Here is a 19,810-nt window from a genome sequence, read left to right as displayed (position 1 = left end):
TCCCCATCTACAGCCAGTAGTTCATTAACTCACCGTCTGGCATGGAGCCAAGAGCATTCTGCTTAAGCCCTGCGGCAGATGTCCCCTTCTCTTAGCTCTCCCTCTCCACCCCAGAAAGAGGGTCTCTCTGAACTGCCTTCCAGATGTGGCTTTTTCTGATTTTGGTGTTCTAGATGTTGATTTGAAAGTCTTTTTCTTCATTTGGGCAGAACTCTCCTGCCTCCCCCAAAGTCTTTCCCAGGAGGACCCCAAATCTAGAGAAGTGTTTTTCTTGTTTATTTCTTGGTTGTATTTTCATTCCTCAGGAGTGGACACATTTAAAAGCAAGCCCTCAGCTCTAAGAAGCCAAGCAGTACCCTGTGATAACCACATCTCAGCTCTGCTGACGTGGGATCTTCCTCAGGGCTTACGGAGGGAATTCTGTGCCCAGAGCAAGAAAGCATGAGGGTGGGCTTCCAAGTGAGGCCATTGGGTCCTAAACATGGACTTGGGGAGTGACTGGGCCTGTTTCCTCTCCTGTAAAAGCAGGGTGAGGCCCTGCCTGGTGTGGCTCAGTGGATTGAGTGCCAGCCTGCTAACCAAAGGGTGGCCTGTTCAATTCCCGGTCAAGGCACATGCCTGGGTTGTGGGCCAGGTTCCCAGTAGGGGGAGCACAAACCACACATTAATGTTTCTTTCCCTCTCTTTCTCCTCCCCCTCCTCTGTCTAAAAATAAGTAAATAAAATCTTAAAAACCGGGAGGGGGAGTGAGAAGGGGTACGTACTACAGAGGGTTGCCGGGAGAAGAGGAGGCCACACGTGTGAAGCTTGTGACTGGCTCTGATGGGCGGCGGGCTCAGTAAACACCAATGACACAGGATGGCACCTATGGTTTGCCAGGGTCACTTCCTGTGCCCTGCAATGCTCCTACTCTTTCCTCTCATCCCTCCTTTACCCCCCATGTTAGCATCAAAAAATCCCCTCTCTGAAAACGGAACCCCAGTGCACTGTTGGTGGGAATGCAGACTGGTGCAGCCACTGGGGAAAACAGTAGGGAGGGTCCTCAGAAAATTAAACATGGAACGAACGGCCTTATGACCCCGCGACTCCCTCTCTAGGTATATATCTGAAGAAACCCAAAACACTGATTCGAAAGAATATATGCACCCCTATGTGCACTGCAGCGTTATTTATAATGGTGAGGCTAGGGAAGCAACCAAGGGCCCATCAATAAACACTCGCCCATAAAAAAAGCATGAAATCTTACCATTTGCAACAGCACGGATGGACCTGAAGGGTGTTACGCTCAGTGAAATAAGTCAGACAGAGAAAGACAGATACCGTATGTTTTCACTTGTATGTGGAATCTAAAGGACAGAATCAAGCTCAGAGACACAGAGAACAGACCGATGGTGGCCACAAGGGACGGGGCTCGGGGGACTGGGTGGCAAAGGTGAAGGGGTTGAGAAATACAGATGGGCGGTTACGAAACAGTCACGGGGGTGTAAAGTACAGCATAGGAAATTCAGTCGATGATATTGTGATAACACCGTGTGGTGCCCGGTGGGTACTGGGAACATCAGGGGGACCCTCTGTAAAGGACACGGTCGTCTAACCACTGTGCTGTGCACCTGAAACTAATGCAAGAAAATATTGAGTGTCAACTGTAATTGAAAATAAATTTAAAAAAATTTTCTCTCTGAATAGCATAAAAGTGACCCCCTTCCATACCACCTGCTACCCCAAACACACACAGTCCTTGGGAGCATCCCCATTGGATCAGTGGGCAGGGGAGAGGTAGGACCAGCCTCCCTCTGAAGCCCCAGAAGTGTCTCTGTCCCCTTTGGGAAACGCCCCCTATAGTGCCTCCCCCCGTGCCGCTCGTGGCTGGAGCCCTGAGAAGCTGAAGTGAGCTCTGAGGGTGTCCCTGATGTGGGGAGCTGCCTGTCCCATCTGGGCCGGCTGATCCTTAGGGAGTGGCCCTCATGCCCAACCAGTGGCTTGGTGGTGGCCATTACCAATCGGGAGTCCATTTGCAGAGGACGCACCTCCCGGCAGGAACCACGCTCCCCACCGCCTGCCTCATTCTTCCCCTTTTGGCGCCCAGGAAGGGGAAGGTTGTGTCCAGGGACTGAAGCCATCTTGGTTGGACCTGCCAGGAATGTGATGAGGTGGGCGAGGCAGATGGCTCATGGCGGTCGGTCATTAAGATGAGCTGTGCGCTGCGCTCCGTGTAGGGTAGGCTTCAAACCCTCGTGGCTCCGCCTCCTGGGAATGTCCTGAATTGGAGAGGGTGGTGAACTTGCTTGAGGCTCACTCTGTATGAAGGTGGCAGAGGGGAGATGGGGACGCAGGTGGGCTTCCAGGGCCCTAAGCGAGGTGCCCAAGGACGGTGGCTTTTGCCTGGGTATAGAAGGGGCCCTAGCCTGCAGCTGGGACCTGGGGGCTGGGTGTGGCTGTGTCCCTCATTTCATGTGTGACCTCTGGCCTCTGTTCATCTAGAACAGGGACCCTGGATTTGCCAAGTGCTCCCCGTCTTAGGCTGTAGGTCGGAGCAGGTGGCTTTCTGGGAAATACTAGCCTGCGACACCCCTGGCCCCTTGGGCTAGAGTAGTCAGCTTGGCCTGCCCTGGCAGCCTCACGTGGTTGCACCCATTACCTCAATTCTCTGCGAATTTGAAAAAGGGCCTTGTGCCACTGCCTGCCAGCCGGAGGGTCCCGATGCTTCTGCTTTTGTTTCCATCGTGCCCACCTTGGCCCGACCCAGGTCTGCTGAGACCCCCTCCCCTCCCCTCCCCTCCCAGCAGGTGTCTGACCAGTGACCCCATAGGAACAGAAGGCCACCTCAGCCTGGTTTCCCCATGTGCACCAGGCTCTCGTGTTCATGGGAATGTTTTGCTGTAGAGACACAAAGTTGGGCAAGGGGGCGATTGCAAGAGTGGAGAAGGAGACCTAAGTACAGGAATGTGGCAAGCCAGAGCGGGGCAGCCCTGTGGGCCAGCCGGCGGGAGAGTGCAGGCAGCCTCTTAAGTACCTGAGCTTGAGGCCAGGTGAGGGCTGAGCGGGGACTTTCACAAATGGCTTCTATTTGCGGGTGACAAATAAGGACATGTGCAGCACAGCTGACTTGGAAGAACCTTCCCTGTACTGGAACGCTGGCCGTCCAGACTCCTCCCCTGTGGCCTGAGGCCCGCCACCGCCCTCCTGCTGAAAGGTGACACTGTCCGGGCTGGGTTCCCTTAGTCACTTGGTGAGAGCCACTGTCAGACCCGGACTGACGAGAATGCAGCTGGCGGCTGTGTCCACAGTCATGGTAAGTGGCAGGCAGCAAGCTCTCAGGAGCTCATCTTGGTGGGAGGGCATGTCCAAGTGTGAACTGGGATTGCTGGTTGAATACTGATCTTCTTGCCCCTCGTTCCCTCGGAGATCTTGCCAGCTGTGGATGTGGAGGGGGGGCTGGAAACCAAACTCATGACCCCCTGGCTCCCAAGCCCTCGTTTGGCTGCTGGTCAGCACTCGGAGCTGAGCCGTGTCCTGCCTTCGTGGTGGCCAGAACCATGATTGCCCTGGCACCCTGCAGCTGTTGCTTGGGTTCAGTTTGCATAAAATAGAAATAGCACTGGCTGGTGCTTGGTTTTGGGGTCAGCTGGGTTATTTCAGTGAAGGGCCACAGTTTGGCGTGGCATGGCCCACAGAGGCTCATGGGAAGGGCCCCTCTGGCCTCTCCTGCCCGTCGAGTCAGACCCTACGCACAGCACTCCTAGATGGCTGTGCGCACCTGACATTGTACTTGTTTTTTAAATCCTCATCTGAAGGTATTTTATGGATTTGAGAGAGAAAGAGAAACATTGATTGTGTGTGCCCCACCAGGGATCAAACCCGCAACCCAGGCATGTGCCAGGAATCGAACCCACAACCTTTTGGTGTAGAGGATACTGCTCCAACCAAGGGAGCCACCCGGCCAGGGCGGCATTGTTCTCCCATCGCTGCACTGTTCCTTTGTCCCTGTACGCAGGCAGGTGTCTGGTTTGGGGATCGTCCCTATGTGCTTGTAGTCTTAGCCTCCATTTTATGGGATTATTTTACATCCAGTTTGGGGGTGGGGCAGGGAGAAAGGGGTGGGTGCTGGGCCTGGATTTGAGTGAACTCAGGGTCCTGAGCTTCTCTGTGCCACAGCTCAGCAACTGTGAAATGGGACTAAAATAATGACAATAGCCAATAGCAAGTGTTGGTGAGGAGGTGGAGAAACGGGCGTCTGGCCCAGGCCTGGTGGAAACAAAATGGTACAGCTGCTGTGGGAGACGTTGGTGGCTCCTCACGAAGGCGCACATTGAATTACTCTATGACCCAGTGATCTCACTCCCGGGTATGTTCCAGATGAGTTGGGAATAGGGACAAACAGCTATGTGTACACACACATTCACAGCAGACTCCAACTTTCTGACGCCCAAGCCTTGACCTTACCCCGGCACTATTAACATTTGGGACTAGAGGCCCCTGCTGGTGTATCTCAGTGGATTGAGCACAGGCCTGCGAACCAAAGGGTTGCTGGTTCAATTCACAGTCAGGGCACATGCCTGGGTTGTGGGCCAGGTCCCCAGTAGGAGGCGCTCGAGAGGCAACCACACATTGGTGTTTCTCTCCCTCTCTTTCTCCTTCCCTTCCTCTCTCTCTAAAAATAAATAAATAAAATCTTAAAAGCAAAACGTTTGGGACTAGAGAGTTCTTTGTGGTGGGGACTGTGCCGTGCAGTTCGGGATGTTGAGCGGCATCCCTGGGATCTACCTGCTGGATACCAGTAACACCCTTCCCCCATGGTGACAATCGAAAATGTCTCCGGACATTGCCACATGTCCCTGGGGAACAAAACTGCCTTTGGGTGAGAACCATTTGTCTTTTTTAAAAAAGATGTGTATTGATTTTAGAGAGAGGAAGCGGGGGGAGAGAGAGAGGGAAACATCGATTGGTTGTGTCCCACGTGTGCCCCGACCAGGGATCTAATCCGCAACCTAGGCTATGTGCTCTGACCGCGGACTGAGCCCGGAGCCTTCTGGTGTACAGGACGACGCTCCAATCAGCTTAGCCACCCAGCCGGGGCGAGAACCACTGGTCTTAACTAGTATCACTATTCCTTTCCCTCCCTCCTGCTTCTAGATGGCGACATGGGAGCTTCTGGGACAGGGTCTATTTCTTACCCATTTCGTGCACATACTAAGTCCTCCAGAAAAGCTTAAAAAGAGTCAGGAAGAAAGGTGACAGTCCTGAAATTGCTGGCTTACTCGTGCCCTCAGGACAAATTTCGAAATTGGTGATTGGCAAATGGCATCACCAAAAATGTTGCCAAGGTTCTCCTACAACCTCCCCAGGCAGGAGGGCAGACCAGGGTAAAAGGCCACGCCCCTCTCACGCCCTCTGCCCACACACTTCCACCAATCCGCAGCCGGCTCCCAGCAGGCTCTGGTATCCTACAACTTTCTCAACTTGTTTATTCCTTTTTTTTTTTTTTTTTGTCGTTGTCGGTTCTTCAGGGTTTCCTACATATAGGATCATGCCAGCTGAGAATAAAGATGGTTTTACATATTCTTGGCCCACGTAGATGGCTTTATTTCTTTTTCTTGTCCAATTTCTCGGGCTAGAGCTTTCAGTACAACATTGACTAGCCGTGGTGACCCCGGGCATCTTTGTCTTATTCCTGGGCTTAGGGGGAAGGCGTTCAGTCTTTCACCTGTGAGTATGCATTAGCTTTTCATAACCGTGCATTAGTACGTCGAAGTTCCCTTCTATTCCCAGTTTTCTGGGTGGTTCAATCATGAAAGGGTGCTGGGTTTTGTCAACTCCTTTTCTGGGCCAACTGAGAAGATCACATGCTGTTTTTCCCTTTGTTCTGTTACTGTGGTTTGTTACGTTGGTTGACGTTGGACCACCCTTGTCTGACCTTTCTTTTAAACAAAACTTGATGACCTCAAAAAAACAAACAAACAAAAAACCTTCTGACCGAGGTTGCGTGTATCACCTAGAAAGTATTGGGTTGGCCAAAAAGTTCGTTTAGTTTTTTCCTTAAAATGAAAGACACATTTTTCCTTTTCACCAAGAACTTTATTGATTTGGATATTTTTTAGTATGCCGGTTCTCTTCCATGTGGTAGAATGTTGATTGTTCTCAATTAATGTTTCGATTTGATGGCTATCAACTTCAACTGGTCTAACCCACTGCAGAGCAACATCCAATGAGAAATCTCCAGCACGAAACCTCACACCACTTCTGACACGTTCGATCCAGCACAGCACCTTCTCCATACACTGCACAATTCTTTTTTTGCATTTCAGTTCCGTTTTTACCTTTCTTGAAATAAGAAAGCATAATATGCCAAAAATGTGTATTTTTTTTACCATCTTCAATATTAAAATGGCTATACAAAAATTCACCAATTTTTATAAGGTTTTTTTGAAGATTTTATTTATTTTTGGAGAGGGGGAATGGAGGGAGAAAGAGAGGGAGAGAAACATCAATGTGTCGTTGCCTCTCACATGCCCCCTACTGGGGACCTAGCCCATAATCCAGGCATGTGCCCTCACTGGGAATCAAACCAGTGACGTTTTGATTCATAGGCTGGTGCTCAACCCGCTAAGCCATGCCAGCCAGGGCTTATGATATTTTTTAATTGCAAGCAGATATGACAGCTGTCACAATACAATCTAACAAAATTGTTTCGATTGAAGTTAAAGACTACTAAGCGCTACTAGAGCCATCTTACAAAAAAACAAATGAACTTTGTGGCTAACCCTGTACCTTTGACAACATGTTTTGGCAAATTCTGTTGCCCAAAGTGTGAGAGCAGCATGTGGGCCAGGTAGTTCTGGGAAATCTGGAGAACTTCCCGGCTTCCCTTAAGAACATTGTGTCGAAACTAAAGAGAAAACATCTTTTAGATACTAAATTGATAAGCTTAAGCTTTGTGTCCTTTTTTAACGCTTTTATCCTGTAACTAGTAAAACTGTGACTCAGAAATTTCAACTTGTTCAGTTTATGTTTTTGTTTTATAGTTTTTTAACAATATTTCTTTCAGCCCTGGCTGGTGTGGCTCAGTGGATTGAGCGCTGTCCTGCAAGTGGTGGGGTCCCCAGTTCAGTTCCATTAGGGCACGTGCCTGGGTTGCAGGCCAGGTCTCCAGTAGGGGGCGCTTGAGAGGCAACCACACATTGATGTTTCTCTCCTCTTTCTCCCTCCCTTCCCCTCTGTCTAAAAATCAATCAGTAAATAACCTTTTTTAAAAATTGAAAAACCAGTATTTCCTTCCAATAAAAATAACAATTATCTACTCATCAACAGGGCAGAGTTTGTGTGGTGGGAAGAGGCATGGGTTAGAACTCAGAAAATCTAAATTCATTCGTTCAACCAAGTGAATTTCTGTCCATGGGTGAGCTTTCACTCTTGGGCTGGTGCCCTTCTGGGCCCTGGAACAGAACGTGCTCTGCCTGGCCTCTGTCCGTCAGCACACCCCACGTCAGGCGTGCCAGCGCCGTGAGGAAGATAGGGCGGGTGTCTTTCCCCCCTCCGTTACGCCGATTATGCCGAAACGATGGTGATGAAGGTGGGGACAGGAGTGGCAGTCCCCTTATGTCTTCAGGTTGGAATATAGTGAAGTCTGGTTTCGATAACAGCTGTATTGAGCTGTAATTCACATACCGTGCGATTCACTCACGTAAAGTGAATAATTCAACGCTGTTTAGTATATTCTCACTACCATCCATTTTAGAGCATTTTCATTGCTCCAGACGGACACCTGGTACCCTCTAGTTACCACCCCTATCCCACGAGCCTCAAGCAACTAGCCATCTTCTGTCTCTATGAATTTGCCCCTTCTGGGCATGCGGTTTACATGGAATCAGACCATATGAGGTCTTCTGTGGCTGGCCTCTTTTCCTTAGCGTGTGTTCAAGACTCATGTGTGTTATAGTATGTATCGGCATCCCGTTCTTTTTTGTGACTAAATAAGATTCCATTGTATGGATGGACCACTTTTTGTTTATCCATTCATCAGTTAACGGACATTTGGACTGCTTCTACTTTTTGGATATTACGATGCTGTAGGAGTCCTCAAGCATACATGATCTCATTCATCTGGTTCTCTCTCGCATGCATGTTTCTAATTAACTGTGAGCATGTGTCAGTGCACCTAAATTCGAGGTGAGAAACCCGGATTCAGAGGGGTTCAGGAAGGTGCCCAAGACCACCGCACGTGATGAGCCGCTGCCGGGAGGAGGACCCTTTTCTCCTCCGGGTCTGTCGGCTGGATTCGAGGCCCCAGCTGCCTCCCACTGCACTAGCTCCTTTCAGAGAGAAGTAACTCGATTACACAGGCCCTCAAGCATCTCTCCTTTTCTCCTCACAGGTTTTCTGAATGATCCTGCTCTTTTTCCTATCTTGTCTGATTGTCTCCTGCCTGACCTTGTCCTGGTTAAAAATCTGGGGGAAAATGACCGACTCCACACCAGCCACCAAGAACCACTCAGAGGGAGACATCCTCCTGAACCAGGAGTCCCTTCCAGCATCTGACAGCTCAGAGGAGCCACTGCAGAAAAACGGAGACAGCAGCTCGGGGCCAAAGACTCCTGACCAGGCTGAGCCGGCCTCCCTGAAAGGTCGCAAAGATGCCTCTCTGAAAAGAACCTCCCGGCCGCCCCCATATCGGAATCCTCAGAAGAGCCCCCTTCCCTCCCGGGATGCCTCCCCAGCCAATGGGACAGGGACTCGGAGCCCGGAGGCCCCAGACACCAATGTCCTGTCCTCACCAACCAGGCCCCAGGCCCGAGGCAGAGCCCTCTCCAGAGAAGACCAGAAACAGGCGCACATCAAATCGCAGCTGATGACTAAATTCATCCTGGGCTCCTTCGATGACAACTCCTCTGACGAGGACGCCAGCGTGGGCTCCCGGGAGTCTTCCCGCAGGGGCAGCCGGGCCAGCCTGGGGGGCCTGCCCCTGGAGGCTGCTCGGACCGCAGGCGATTCCGAGTCCTCCGTCCCCACGATGAGGTAATGTGCCCTTTGTCCTTGAGTTAGCAAAGCATCTGTACCCTTTCCTGCTCGGTCACGCCATCCACTGATGCCAGCGCTGCCAGGGTAGCTATGTGAAAAGCAGGAGACAGTGCCCTTCTCTTCTTCCTTCCCTCCCGCCTTTCAGAACCGTTTATTAAACATCTACTGCGTGTACAAGAACCTGGCTTTCTAGCCAATCTCAGCCGAGCTGGAGAAGATGACCTTGCGTGTAACTAGTTATAATTGAAGCCGAGTGAGCTAAGGCTGGCAGGAGCCACAAGGGAGGATGGGAGCCTGAAGGGCAGGACAGTTTCCCTGCCTCCTGAAGAAACATTCACTCCTTGTTTCTTTCTTTCATTTTTTAAAGATTTTTATTTATGTATTTTTAGAGAGGGGGGAGGGAGGGAGAAAGAGAGGGAAAGAAACATTGATGTGTGAGAGAAATATCCATCGGCTGCCTCTCATGTGCCCCCTACTTGGGACCTGGCTACAATGCAGCCATGTGCTCGAATCGGGAATCGAACCAGTGACCATTCGGTTTGTAGACCAATGCCCAACCCACTGAGCCACACCAGCCAGGGCTCATTTCTTGTTTCTAACGAGTGAGAATCCCACGTGGAGGTATCTCAGGGAGTCAAGCCCTGGTGCCACTGACCCCAGAGGTTGGCTGCATGAAAAAATGATTTCAAAGCCTGTGTGCCAGCTGGTTGGAAACAGTGCTTCAGAATGAGGCTGAGTGTTCTGTTATCTGGCTGTAGAGTTTCGGCTTCCGTATTTTGGTGTATTTGGGGACCTCACTAGCCTGGTATTTGGCGGTCCCCCGTTGACCCTTCTTTCACACCCCTGGCAGGGCCTTGGGCCAACTCTCTGAAGGCATGGTCAGGGGGATGCCCTTACCTCTCCAAAAAACCCCTCCAGAATGTTGCTTTGTGGAGGGCCGCTGCTGGGCTATTCTCTTAGGTAGGGTGGTGACACATTTTCCGCCGGGGACCCGCAGGGGAAATGCTCCGGCCAGTTCAGATGTGGGTCATGGAGTTCCGGGGTGGGACAGGCTGGCATGCCGCTTGCCACCAGCTGGAGCATCAAGGAAATGAAGCCTGCAGAGTCCCTGTTAATTCCAGGAAGTTCTCTTTATTATTATTAGGGTTCTTTTCCTGATAAGCTGCTCAGCAGTCTGCGCCCTCAGGCACATCTCCTACCCTTTGGGCCTTGTTTCTCCAAAGTGGAAGCAGAGAGCAGGGTGTGGGCTAGTCCTTCCAGCCCGGCTCCACCTCCTTCCCTATTTCTTAGACAGAAAACAAAGGCCAGGAGGGTTCATTCTAGGACTCCTCTGTGCTTGCGTGGAAACCACAGCAAAGAAGGGACGTGTGTCTGTGGGTCTTCCCTGCCTCCCGCAGTGTCCTCAGGAGCCACTTGGCCTCGGTGCCACCCAAAGGCCACCTTGTGGCCCCCCCACCGGGTCTCTTCCTGCTGGGCCTCCCACTGTGAGACTGGCAAGGCCAGGGATGGAAAATGCATGTGTTTTGAGTTTGGGAGGAAGCGCCTTTTGAAGCAGCCTGCAAAGGGGCCCTTTTCTGCCCTCCCCATCCCAGAATACGCACCCTCGCAGCTCTGGGCCTTTGCACTTGCTGTGCCCTCTGAACCGCCTCTTCCTCTTCATACCCTAGACCTCCCACCAGGGCCAGCTCCACAGCAGTGACCCGGGCAGTCACACAGCACCTTGGGCACGTGGCTGAGTGCTCTGCTGTCACCATCTTGGGATTCTCAACAACTTTTGAACAACAGGCTCTACATTTTGTCCTGGGCCCCATAAATTCTGTAGCCAGTCCTGCCTCCATCTCTATCTTTTGCCTATCAAAGTCACCGCCTCTGAGGGCCCTCCCTGCCCCCCTCCCACCTTCAGAGTATTCCCCTTGTGCCCCTACTTTCTTGATCCATCACTCTGATGTATTGTTTTTACAGCACTGAATCACCTCTTGAAATTATGTCTTTAATTTCCCCATTAGTTTACTTAGTTTTTACCGGTCTCTTGCAAACTCCATGAAAACAGGGCCATATTTATGGGGTCTCTGCTTTCCCCCACTCCCTAGCCTAGTGCGGGCTCAGGGTAGATTCTGGGTAAATATTTGCCAAATGCATGAATGAAATGAGCAAGGCGTACTTGTCAAAGACAGAATATGTTATTTCTGGGGCATGCGGAACACTTGATGAATGAGTCTGGGAATAGATTATGAATGAATGAACGAATGAAGAGACATTTTGTTGCTCTTTAGCAACAAAAAAAGGGGGGGGAAGTAGAATTTTTGTTCTCATAAAATTCCCTTTGCATAAATCTTGTGACTTTATAGACTAGTTCTGAGACTAAACTCCACTTTTGAATTTTTCTTCTGCTTTTTATACGGCTATGTAATCCCCCCCTTCCCTTCCATTTTCCCAGCTGACAAGGGCTGGCTAAAAATACTATAGATCCAATGACTTCGTGCTGTTTCAGGGCTCCCCTCCCCTCCAGTCTCTTCCCTTTTGGGTTCATCTCAGGCCAGGGGTTGGGACTTGGCCTTTCCTTGCACTTGGAAGCAGTCCCCAAAGGTTGGAAATCCCATGCAACCCTTAGAAATAGAGGTGATGAGAACGTGACATCGTGTGGCAAGACAGACGCTCACATACTCTGAAACGAAGGTGACAGGCTTCCCCTTTTCACTTATCAAGCAGCAGCGTGGTTAGTGCACGGTGGGCCTGGGGTGAGATGCCAGGTTCAAAGCCTCCTCTTACTAGCTTTTACCCTAACAGTGCTGCCCTGTGGGGTGCATGAGTGGACACGATGGGATGGGATGGATTCGGGATTGCACCACTCAGTCCTGAAATTTAAAGTTATGAAATGCAAGTTCATGAGTTGGCGGTGAACTCACTTAACAGCAAACCCGCCTGGAATAGTTGTGAGGTTATTTATAGTCTTTATCTCCTTTTGTGAGAATACTCCTGTCTTCTGCTACTGAAATATTAACATGAAAATGTGTGACATGAAGTTTTACTTTCCTAAAAAATGCAGTTCCCCAATTCCGAAGCCCGTGGGGCCCTGGCAGTTTTGGAAAAAGGATGGTGGACTCGTGTTTGTAACCTGCTTAGACCATTCCTGGCACATAGTGAACAAAAAATGCTTGTGTTTAGTAAATGTGTGCATGCGGCTAGAGACACAGGAAGGAGTGTCTCCAAATAGTTGATAATCATTGTCTTTATGTGGTATGATTATCAGTAATTTAACTTTTCTCCTGTGTTCTCTAACTTTCTGCTGTAAATATTGTTCTAACGAGTTTTAACAACGTTTGATAATAAAACATTATGAAGTGTATTGTGGGTGGGGGGAGGGAACCAGTCGTCTCACTTCCTAGCGATGAAGCTGAGGCCGGAGAGGTTCAGGGGTCTGTCCGAGGTCTCCCAGCAAGACCGCCACGGGCCCGGAGCGCCATTTGAACCCAGACCCTCAGCAGGTGCAGCTTAGAAAGTGGGCTGAAAACCCCCAGTGTCTATGCTGCCACCTCCCTGCACTCCAGCAGAGGCACCTCCACCCTCCGTCCAGCTTGTTCTTTCCACGAGTGGGAGAGTCAGGGGATGGGGCAGTTTATCAAGCAACCACCATTGAGCTGAGTGATCTTGGGGACGTCACCCACCCTCTCTGGGCCAGCCTGGATACTCCAGGGTCCTTTGTGGCTCTAACAGTCCTTGCTTTTCTTTTTTTAAATCCTTACCCAAGGATATGTTTATTGATTTCATTGGGGGCGGGGGGGAGAGAAACATTGATGTGAGAGAGAAACATCCATCGGTTGCCTCCTGTATGTGCCCTGATGAGGGATCCAACCTGCAACCTAGGTTCATGTCCTAACCGGGGATTGAACCCTCAGCTCTCTGGTGCACAGGACAATGCTCCAAACAACTGAGCCACTTGGCCAGGGCTGCTTTTGTTTTTTTGTGTGTGGGGAAGGGTAGGTGGGGGTTGGGGGATGCGGAAAAGAGAGCAGCTGGAAAATTGGAAAAAATTTATAATGATTTTCTCCTTCGCCGATTACTGCAGAGGGTCTGGGTTCTAGGCAAGTTGAAGGACAAACTAAGGCATGAAATGGTCAAGCAGAGAAGCTAAGGTTTGTCCCCTCCACTCATTGGCTTGGGAGCATTTATTGCAATCCTGCTGGGTGGGTGCCAGGCACTGTGGCTGGCTCTGTGGACTCACGGATGTTGAGACCCGGCCCCTGCCCTCATAGAGGACAGGGTGAGGGCTGAGAGGCCGTGAGCCCAGAACGTCTCCCTTCATAGCTGGAGAGGGTGGTAGAGGGTTGGGGGCCAGCTGACTGAGGACCGGCCTGCCGACTCCTCCCCTCTGCCATCCACCGTGGGACCTGGGGCTGAGCCGTCACCTTCTGTGCTTCAGCGTCCTCTGAAGTCAGACCACAGTGGCACTGCCTCACAGGGCCAGTGTCCGGCTTAGTTGGGTTGCTATGAGCACAGCACTTAAAGCAGTGCCCACCGTGCAGTCATTGTCACTGAATGCAAAGCATGGTGTCATAGTGAGGCCCCAGGACCCGTCGCCAGACAGTCCTGGGTTCAGGTCTCAGAGTCCCCTGAGCCCTCCGAGCTGCAGTGCCCTTCCCTGCTGAAGCAGGCTACTACTGGGTCTCCTCTGGAAGTCTGTTGAGATCACATGGGAGGAAGTGCCGGGAGTGGATGGTCCCAGGCTGCCTCGGTTGCCATCCGTTGAATGGGCATCTCCCAAAGTTCTCACCAGTATCATGGCTGTTCCCAAGCCCCAATAGGCATACACTCTTAAGGTATGGCAACCTGTGTCCACGGAGGAGGAAGAGGGATTGAAAAGGCAGGTGGAGTGTCCCTGATGCAGGATAAAATACAAAACAGCACATGGGGGCTGGGCCTTTCCTCTGCCATTTTCCAAAATGCTCACTTCCACGTGGCACTGTTGAGTTTGAGAGGTGTATCAACGCACGCCTGGGATTCTGAGAAGGCGAGTGAGGGCCTGTGGGGGTCTGGACAGGAAGCAGGGAGCCCTGTGAGGGACTGAAGGCATACTGGAGAGCACACGGACCCTTGGGACCTTGCCGTGCTCTCCCTGTCCCAAAGAGCATCCTGGGTGGCTTTGCAGTGGGCACCTCCCCAGGCCCTTCCCGCTCATCATCAGCACCCACACCTTTCTCAGCAGCTCCACGTGGTGAGCAGCTCACAACACTTTAAACTCTCTCTACGTATCTGTATTTGTCTCTGAATACAATGCGGTGGATCTTTCTATAATGTCTTTGTGTATTCATTTATTAATTTAGTGGGGGGCTGACAGAATCCCCATTTTCAAATCTCTATAGCTCCTAAGATGTTCTGTGGAAGCCAGGCATAAAGAGAATCCCTGCCTTTTTGTTGTTCTGTTAGTAGAATGACTATAGAGGTCTGGGAGAGGTTGGCTATTAAATTAATACAGGGAAATACAGGAGCCCTGGCTTGTGTAGCTCAGTGGATTGAGAGCCAGCCTGCGAACCAAAGGGTTACCAGTTCAATTCCCACTCAGGGCACATGCCTGGGTTGCAGGCCAGATCCCCAGTAGGGGGCATGCGAGAGGCAACCACACACTGATGTTTCTCTCCCTCTTTTTCTCCCTCCCTTCCCCTCTGTCTGAAAATAAATAAATAAAATCTTAAAAAAATATATAGGGCACAGAGTGACTAAACGGTCCTATTTTTCTCCTTCCCCTTGAACATCAGCATCCTGTTTTAGAAAAATCTTTTACTTCTGCTCTATACTTAACCATAATACTTCCCCCATCATATATTGAAAGGGATTGTTTTATTTTCTTAACAAAAGCACGTCGTGTGTCAGTGATTTGACAGGAGAGGAAGTGGAGAGAAGGGGTTTGCTCAAGGTCACACAGCGCAGAGGGACGGGCCTGAGGTCAGTCATCCCTCTCGGCTTTCCGCCCTGCTGCTAGTCACTTGCACGTGCGTTTCCGTGTTCACTGCGTGTGTGTGTGTGGGTGCTGCCGCTGACCTGGGTTTTCCCTCCGCAACGCCAACAAGTTAAATGCAGCCTCTGGTCACTGTCAGGAGAAGGGCTTGCAGCGCGAGATTGCCAAGTACAGCCAGGTTTGAGCCGTTTCACTGAAAATCACAAGTACTAATGACGTTTGTATGACGGTGGTGTTGGGCATAGGCGTGTGTGTTATTCTTTCCTTCTCGTCTTCTATTACCTAACAGGGCAGTGAAAACCCCGAGTCATTATCCCTCTGATGACACGCAAAGCCCAGCCACCTAAATGAAATCCCTTTCTTGAGACCCCTGGGTAAAGCCAGGCGTGTTGGGATATATGCGCAGACAAGTTAAAACAGCCACTCAGTGTTCACCAGGTGTTAGCGTTTTGTCAACAGAGAGTAAAAATCTAGAGCGATGCAAGGAAACCGGTGAGAGTTCTCTGCTGCGTGACCCTAACAGACTTTGGGTAGGGGAGGGTGTTTTGAAATGCTTTCATTTCCTGATTTTAATTGCTCTCCCTGTTTTGAGGTGGTTACATGGACGTTTGGGTCATTGGGGGACAAATGCTTTTTGGTTTTGGTTTGAAACTTAAAAAAAAAAATCAGCCTAAAGTTGGTTTCTTGTTTGGAAGGACTGAAGGTGAGGCCATAAAGAACAGTCTAGAAACTCTAAAGAACTGAGAATTTTGTTCACCTGCTTTATTTTTTAACCTGTTGTTGAAATATTTTAGAAAATGGTTAAAACGCAACTTACCAGCGCCCACAGGTAGGGCTGTTAATACAACGCTAGGGGGAGGTCCCTATTTCTTTTCTGGGCACACCCACATAGCGCCCCCTGGAGGTGTGGCCCTGGCCATGCTTTTTGAAGGCGATCATTTGCAAACATTTACATCATTTGTTTTTTTGCTTTTTGTTTGCTATGAACATAGGCTGCATTTATTATTATTGCAGTAGTTGCTAGTCGGTGTTTTGAATCCCTTTTATCTCTTTTGACTACTTGGAGAAGCATTCATTCATTCGTTCTGCCGGGGTTCAAGTCACCAGCTAGCTGTCACCTTGGGCAACACACATCGCTGCATTATGGGAATAAAAACAACAGGTTTCCTGCAAGGGTCCAATGAGACAAAGTCCCCCAGAAGCACTCAGGAAATGGTCATCTTACCAGAAAGCAGCTTATTTAAGGTCACAGGTTGTCTGGGGTCTTCCCAGTCTAAGAGGCCCTCACTCTGGAAGGGGACCCAAGTGGTTCAAAGTATGTGCTGGAAAGCCCGCTGTGGGGAGGCGAGAGCATGGAGCAAACGCGTCCATGGAAGTAGAGGTGAAAGAATAAGCAAAAAAAAAAAACCCAGGAACTTGGAAGCCGAGACTACTGGGGCTTTTACGAGGCACCGTCGTGCCAGCTGACTCGCTTCAGATAGCCCACATTTTCCGCCACTTCCCCGTTGTGTGTGTATTCAAGCCCATTAATTGCGAGTGTTTTGCAGCTGCCAGTCTTAGGGGGAGGCCGTCCTAGAACTCTTCTATTGTAGTCCGGGGAGCTTGAGGGGCAAGCAGCCAAGGCGTCTTTTTTCGAGAGCAGCTGTCGCCCAGCGCCCAAGGTCAGCTGCGGCTCCAAGATTGGAGGGCCCGGGGGGCGGGACCCGATCCGTCCCGGGGCAGGAGGCGGGGTCCGTTTGAGGGTGGGGCAAGGCGGGGCCTGGGCGGGCGCGTCCTCCCCGGACAGTTGCGCGCGGGAGGCATTTCGGGATGGAGGAAGAGCAGCGCGGAGTCCGGCGCCCTCAGGCTGCTGCACGACTGGGCCTCCGCCTGCTGGTCGCGACCTGGTTGCCCCTCTGGGCTCCGGGACCCCAGTCCGCTGCAGAAGACGCATGCTCTGCATCCCAGCAGGAGCCCGGCGGGACTGGCCGGTGGGGCGGTCAACATGAGTCCTGCCAAGTGCAAGGTCGGTTTCCCTGATCGCGAAGTGAAGTAAGTGAGCCTGCAATTTCAACGACCGTTAACTTTTACAAACTTAGGCGGCGCCGTCCGCACTTCCCGCTCCCCACCGTGAAGTCCTGCCCTTAGCACCACCCCCTCCACCCCGCCCGCACCCGAAGAAATGCAGGCCTCTTTCTGGCGGCTGGGAAGATGGAGCCCGCCCTGCAAAAACACTAGCTGGACTCGGCTTTGGAGAGGAGGACGGATTTGGCAGTGATGTTGATTGGAGGAGGGCGCTTAGGAGCACACAGGTGTCCCAAGGTTGACCAGTTGGCGGGGCCCCGGCTCCCTCCTCTCCCTCCCCTTACCCTTGATAAAGATGTTGGTCGTGGCAAATCTCTTTGAAACCTAGTGATTGTGAAGCCCGGGGCGAATCCACGCGCACCTGAGTAGGCATCACGTTTCAGGTTATTTCCTGAGCAGGTTACTCTAGGCATTTCTGTGCACTGAGTGCTTCTCAACCCTACCTGCTAGGTTTCTTTCTTTCTCCCCCCCTGTTCATTTTAAAGCATTGTAAAAAGTTACCAAAGTGATGCTACGTTTGTTGAAAATTCAGACAATTACAGATAAACAGAAAGGAGGAACAAAAATCGCCCATACCCCCGCCGCCCCGATGTTTATTACCAGTTGCTGTGCATCCATCCGTAGAACTTTTTTCCCCGTGAAGGTGTGTTTTGATGTATGAACTCGAAGCATACGGAACCTATTGTACTCTAACTTGCTTTTTCATGTGACAGAAGTATTCTACCACTGGCTCAGCTGACTGTGGCCTGCAGCCTAATTTTGTTTGGTTTGCCAGTAAAGCACGGTTTTTTAACTTTTAGATGGTTTTAAAAAAAAATCAAAAGAAGAATACTATTTGGGGATATGTAAAAATTACATGAAATTTAGCTTTCAGTGTCCACAAATAAAGTTTTATTGGAACACAGCCATGCTCCTCGTTTATGTATTGTCTGTGGCTGCTTTCCAACGGCAAGGGCAGAGTTAAGTGCAGAGACTGGGCCATAAAACCGAGAGCATTTACTACCTGGTCCTTTATAGAAAACATTTGTCAACCTTTGTTCTACATCATGCTTTGTACTGGGTTCATAGTATTCCTTTAGAATGCTTGGGAAACATGACCTCTACCTTCTAGGAGCTTCATCCAGCCGGGGAGCTGTTTTCTCAGCAATTCAAAGTCAAGGCCTACTGGGTGCAACAGTAACAACTGCTACCAGGCTGAAGGCTCTGTAGGTGTGCTGCCATGCCGTCTTTTCACCACCATCAGGGGGCACTAAAGCGGGTGCTGCCATCCCCATTTCATAGATGAGGAAACCGAGGTTCTCATTGCCCGGGAGAACATAACCCAGATTCATGCTTGTTCCCTTTCCCAGAGGGCTCTCTAAAGGCAGCCAGTTGCTACTGCTTTAAGAGCACAACTTCAGAAATAAGAGTCCTCCCTAATGTTGGACTAGTCAGAAGATTAAAGAATTTGTTGAAAACTGTTTTCTGCAGCAGCGAGCATGTCAGGCAGCGAGGACTCTTGGTTCCTCTGATGGCGCATGAAGAAAAGGCAGGAGACTTGTCCCAGACATGTGGTCCGCCCGCCAGGAGGGAGGCTGACCTTGTAGTTGTTCGGTCATCCTGAAGAGGAGACTGTGGGAGTCTTTAGGGGCCCCTCAGGGTGTGTGTGAGCAAAGCGGCTGCAGAGGGGCAGGGAGGGGTTCAGAGCTTGCTCAGGCACTGAGTCTTCCTGAGCACAGAGGTCACATTTCGTGCACATTTTGGGGCCCTGAATTAACACCTCTGGCAAAAACACCCAAAGCAGGCCACGGGGCCTGCAGAGGGTACATTTTTTCCTTCTCTCTACAGCTGTTTACTTCAAAGGTTTAACATATGAGTGTTGAATCACATTAAATTATAGACTTTAATCTAAAAATCTACCTTTCATAAACCACTTTAATCCAAAGCAGTAAACTTGAAAGAAATTGGACCTGTCCCTGCAAATTCAGGCCACGTAGTCACTGTATTTATAATAATGTGAAGGTGCTTTATTGGTCTTAGCAACTGCATGGTCTTAGCTTAACAGTTGCTAAAAAGATGGAGTTAGACAGCCCCGCTCTGCCACCGAGCCGTGCGATGTGGAGCGACTGCCATCAACCCTGGGAACCTCAGTTTCCTTGTCTGTCAATGGTGCTAATTCTAGTAGGCCTTTCCTGGGTTCCTGAGAGCGTCCAGCGTGGAGCCAAGCACTGTGGGAAGTGCTGGCCTTGAGTACCATCCCCGATCGACGCAAACATTTGCACAACTGATAGCAGTAACGGCACTTCCCTTGTGAAAGAGGCCTGGGGAGTCAAGAGGCCTTTGGGATCCTGTCCTGAAGGCTGGACCTTCTACTAAGGAGCCAGAGCGCGTAGGAAAGCGAGATCCCCAGCGCTGACCAGCCTCCCTCCCTTGGTGTGCAGACAGGGCCAGAATTCAGAGACTGGGGGAGATGCCTGTGGGTCAGAGTTTTGGAGAAGAGCTTCTTGGAAGCGGCTTGAGTTGAATGGGGTGAATGAAGTTGGGGAAGGGGTGGCAGAAGAATCTGGTCTTCGGTGAGTCCCACAAATCCCACCATCCACGGTGAATGACATTACTGCTGCGGGAATTCTGCTCAGAGCCGAGGCCAGCGGTCTGTGTTGAAATTTCGGTTCTGGCTCTCTCTGTGGTTCTCACCCTGCCTGGGCATTAGAATTCCCTGCGGGGAGTTTTGAAAAATGTAGGTGCCTGGGTGCTCCCCAACCGTCACTCCCAGGCATGCTGATTAATTAGTCCAGGTGG

At 50.7% G+C, this 19,810-nt stretch overlaps 1 protein-coding gene across 5 annotated transcripts in view; it reads left to right on the top strand.

Moving 5' to 3' along the window:
• Positions 1-19,810, top strand: part of ACACB (acetyl-CoA carboxylase beta) — a 94,274-nt gene that overhangs the window by 5,876 nt on the left and 68,588 nt on the right. For 2 of the 5 annotated variants that reach the window (XM_045201029.3, XM_045201028.2), the window contains exon 2: positions 8,372-9,012. In XM_045201029.3, the coding sequence (XP_045056964.2) occupies positions 8,381-9,012 (632 nt within the window). In that variant the 5' untranslated portion in view covers positions 8,372-8,380. Of the gene's footprint in view, positions 1-3,158; positions 3,293-8,371; positions 9,013-16,763; positions 17,000-19,810 lie in introns of those variants that run through there. The other 3 variants (XM_024567216.4, XM_024567217.3, XM_024567218.3) reach the window with 3 other exon arrangements.

The sequence above is a fragment of the Desmodus rotundus genome, chromosome 7, assembly GCF_022682495.2.
Source record: "Desmodus rotundus isolate HL8 chromosome 7, HLdesRot8A.1, whole genome shotgun sequence".
In the NCBI taxonomy this organism is placed as follows: domain Eukaryota; kingdom Metazoa; phylum Chordata; class Mammalia; order Chiroptera; family Phyllostomidae; genus Desmodus; species Desmodus rotundus.
The sequence above is the reverse complement of the archived record's forward strand: the minus strand, read 5'-3'. Positions and strand labels throughout refer to the sequence as shown.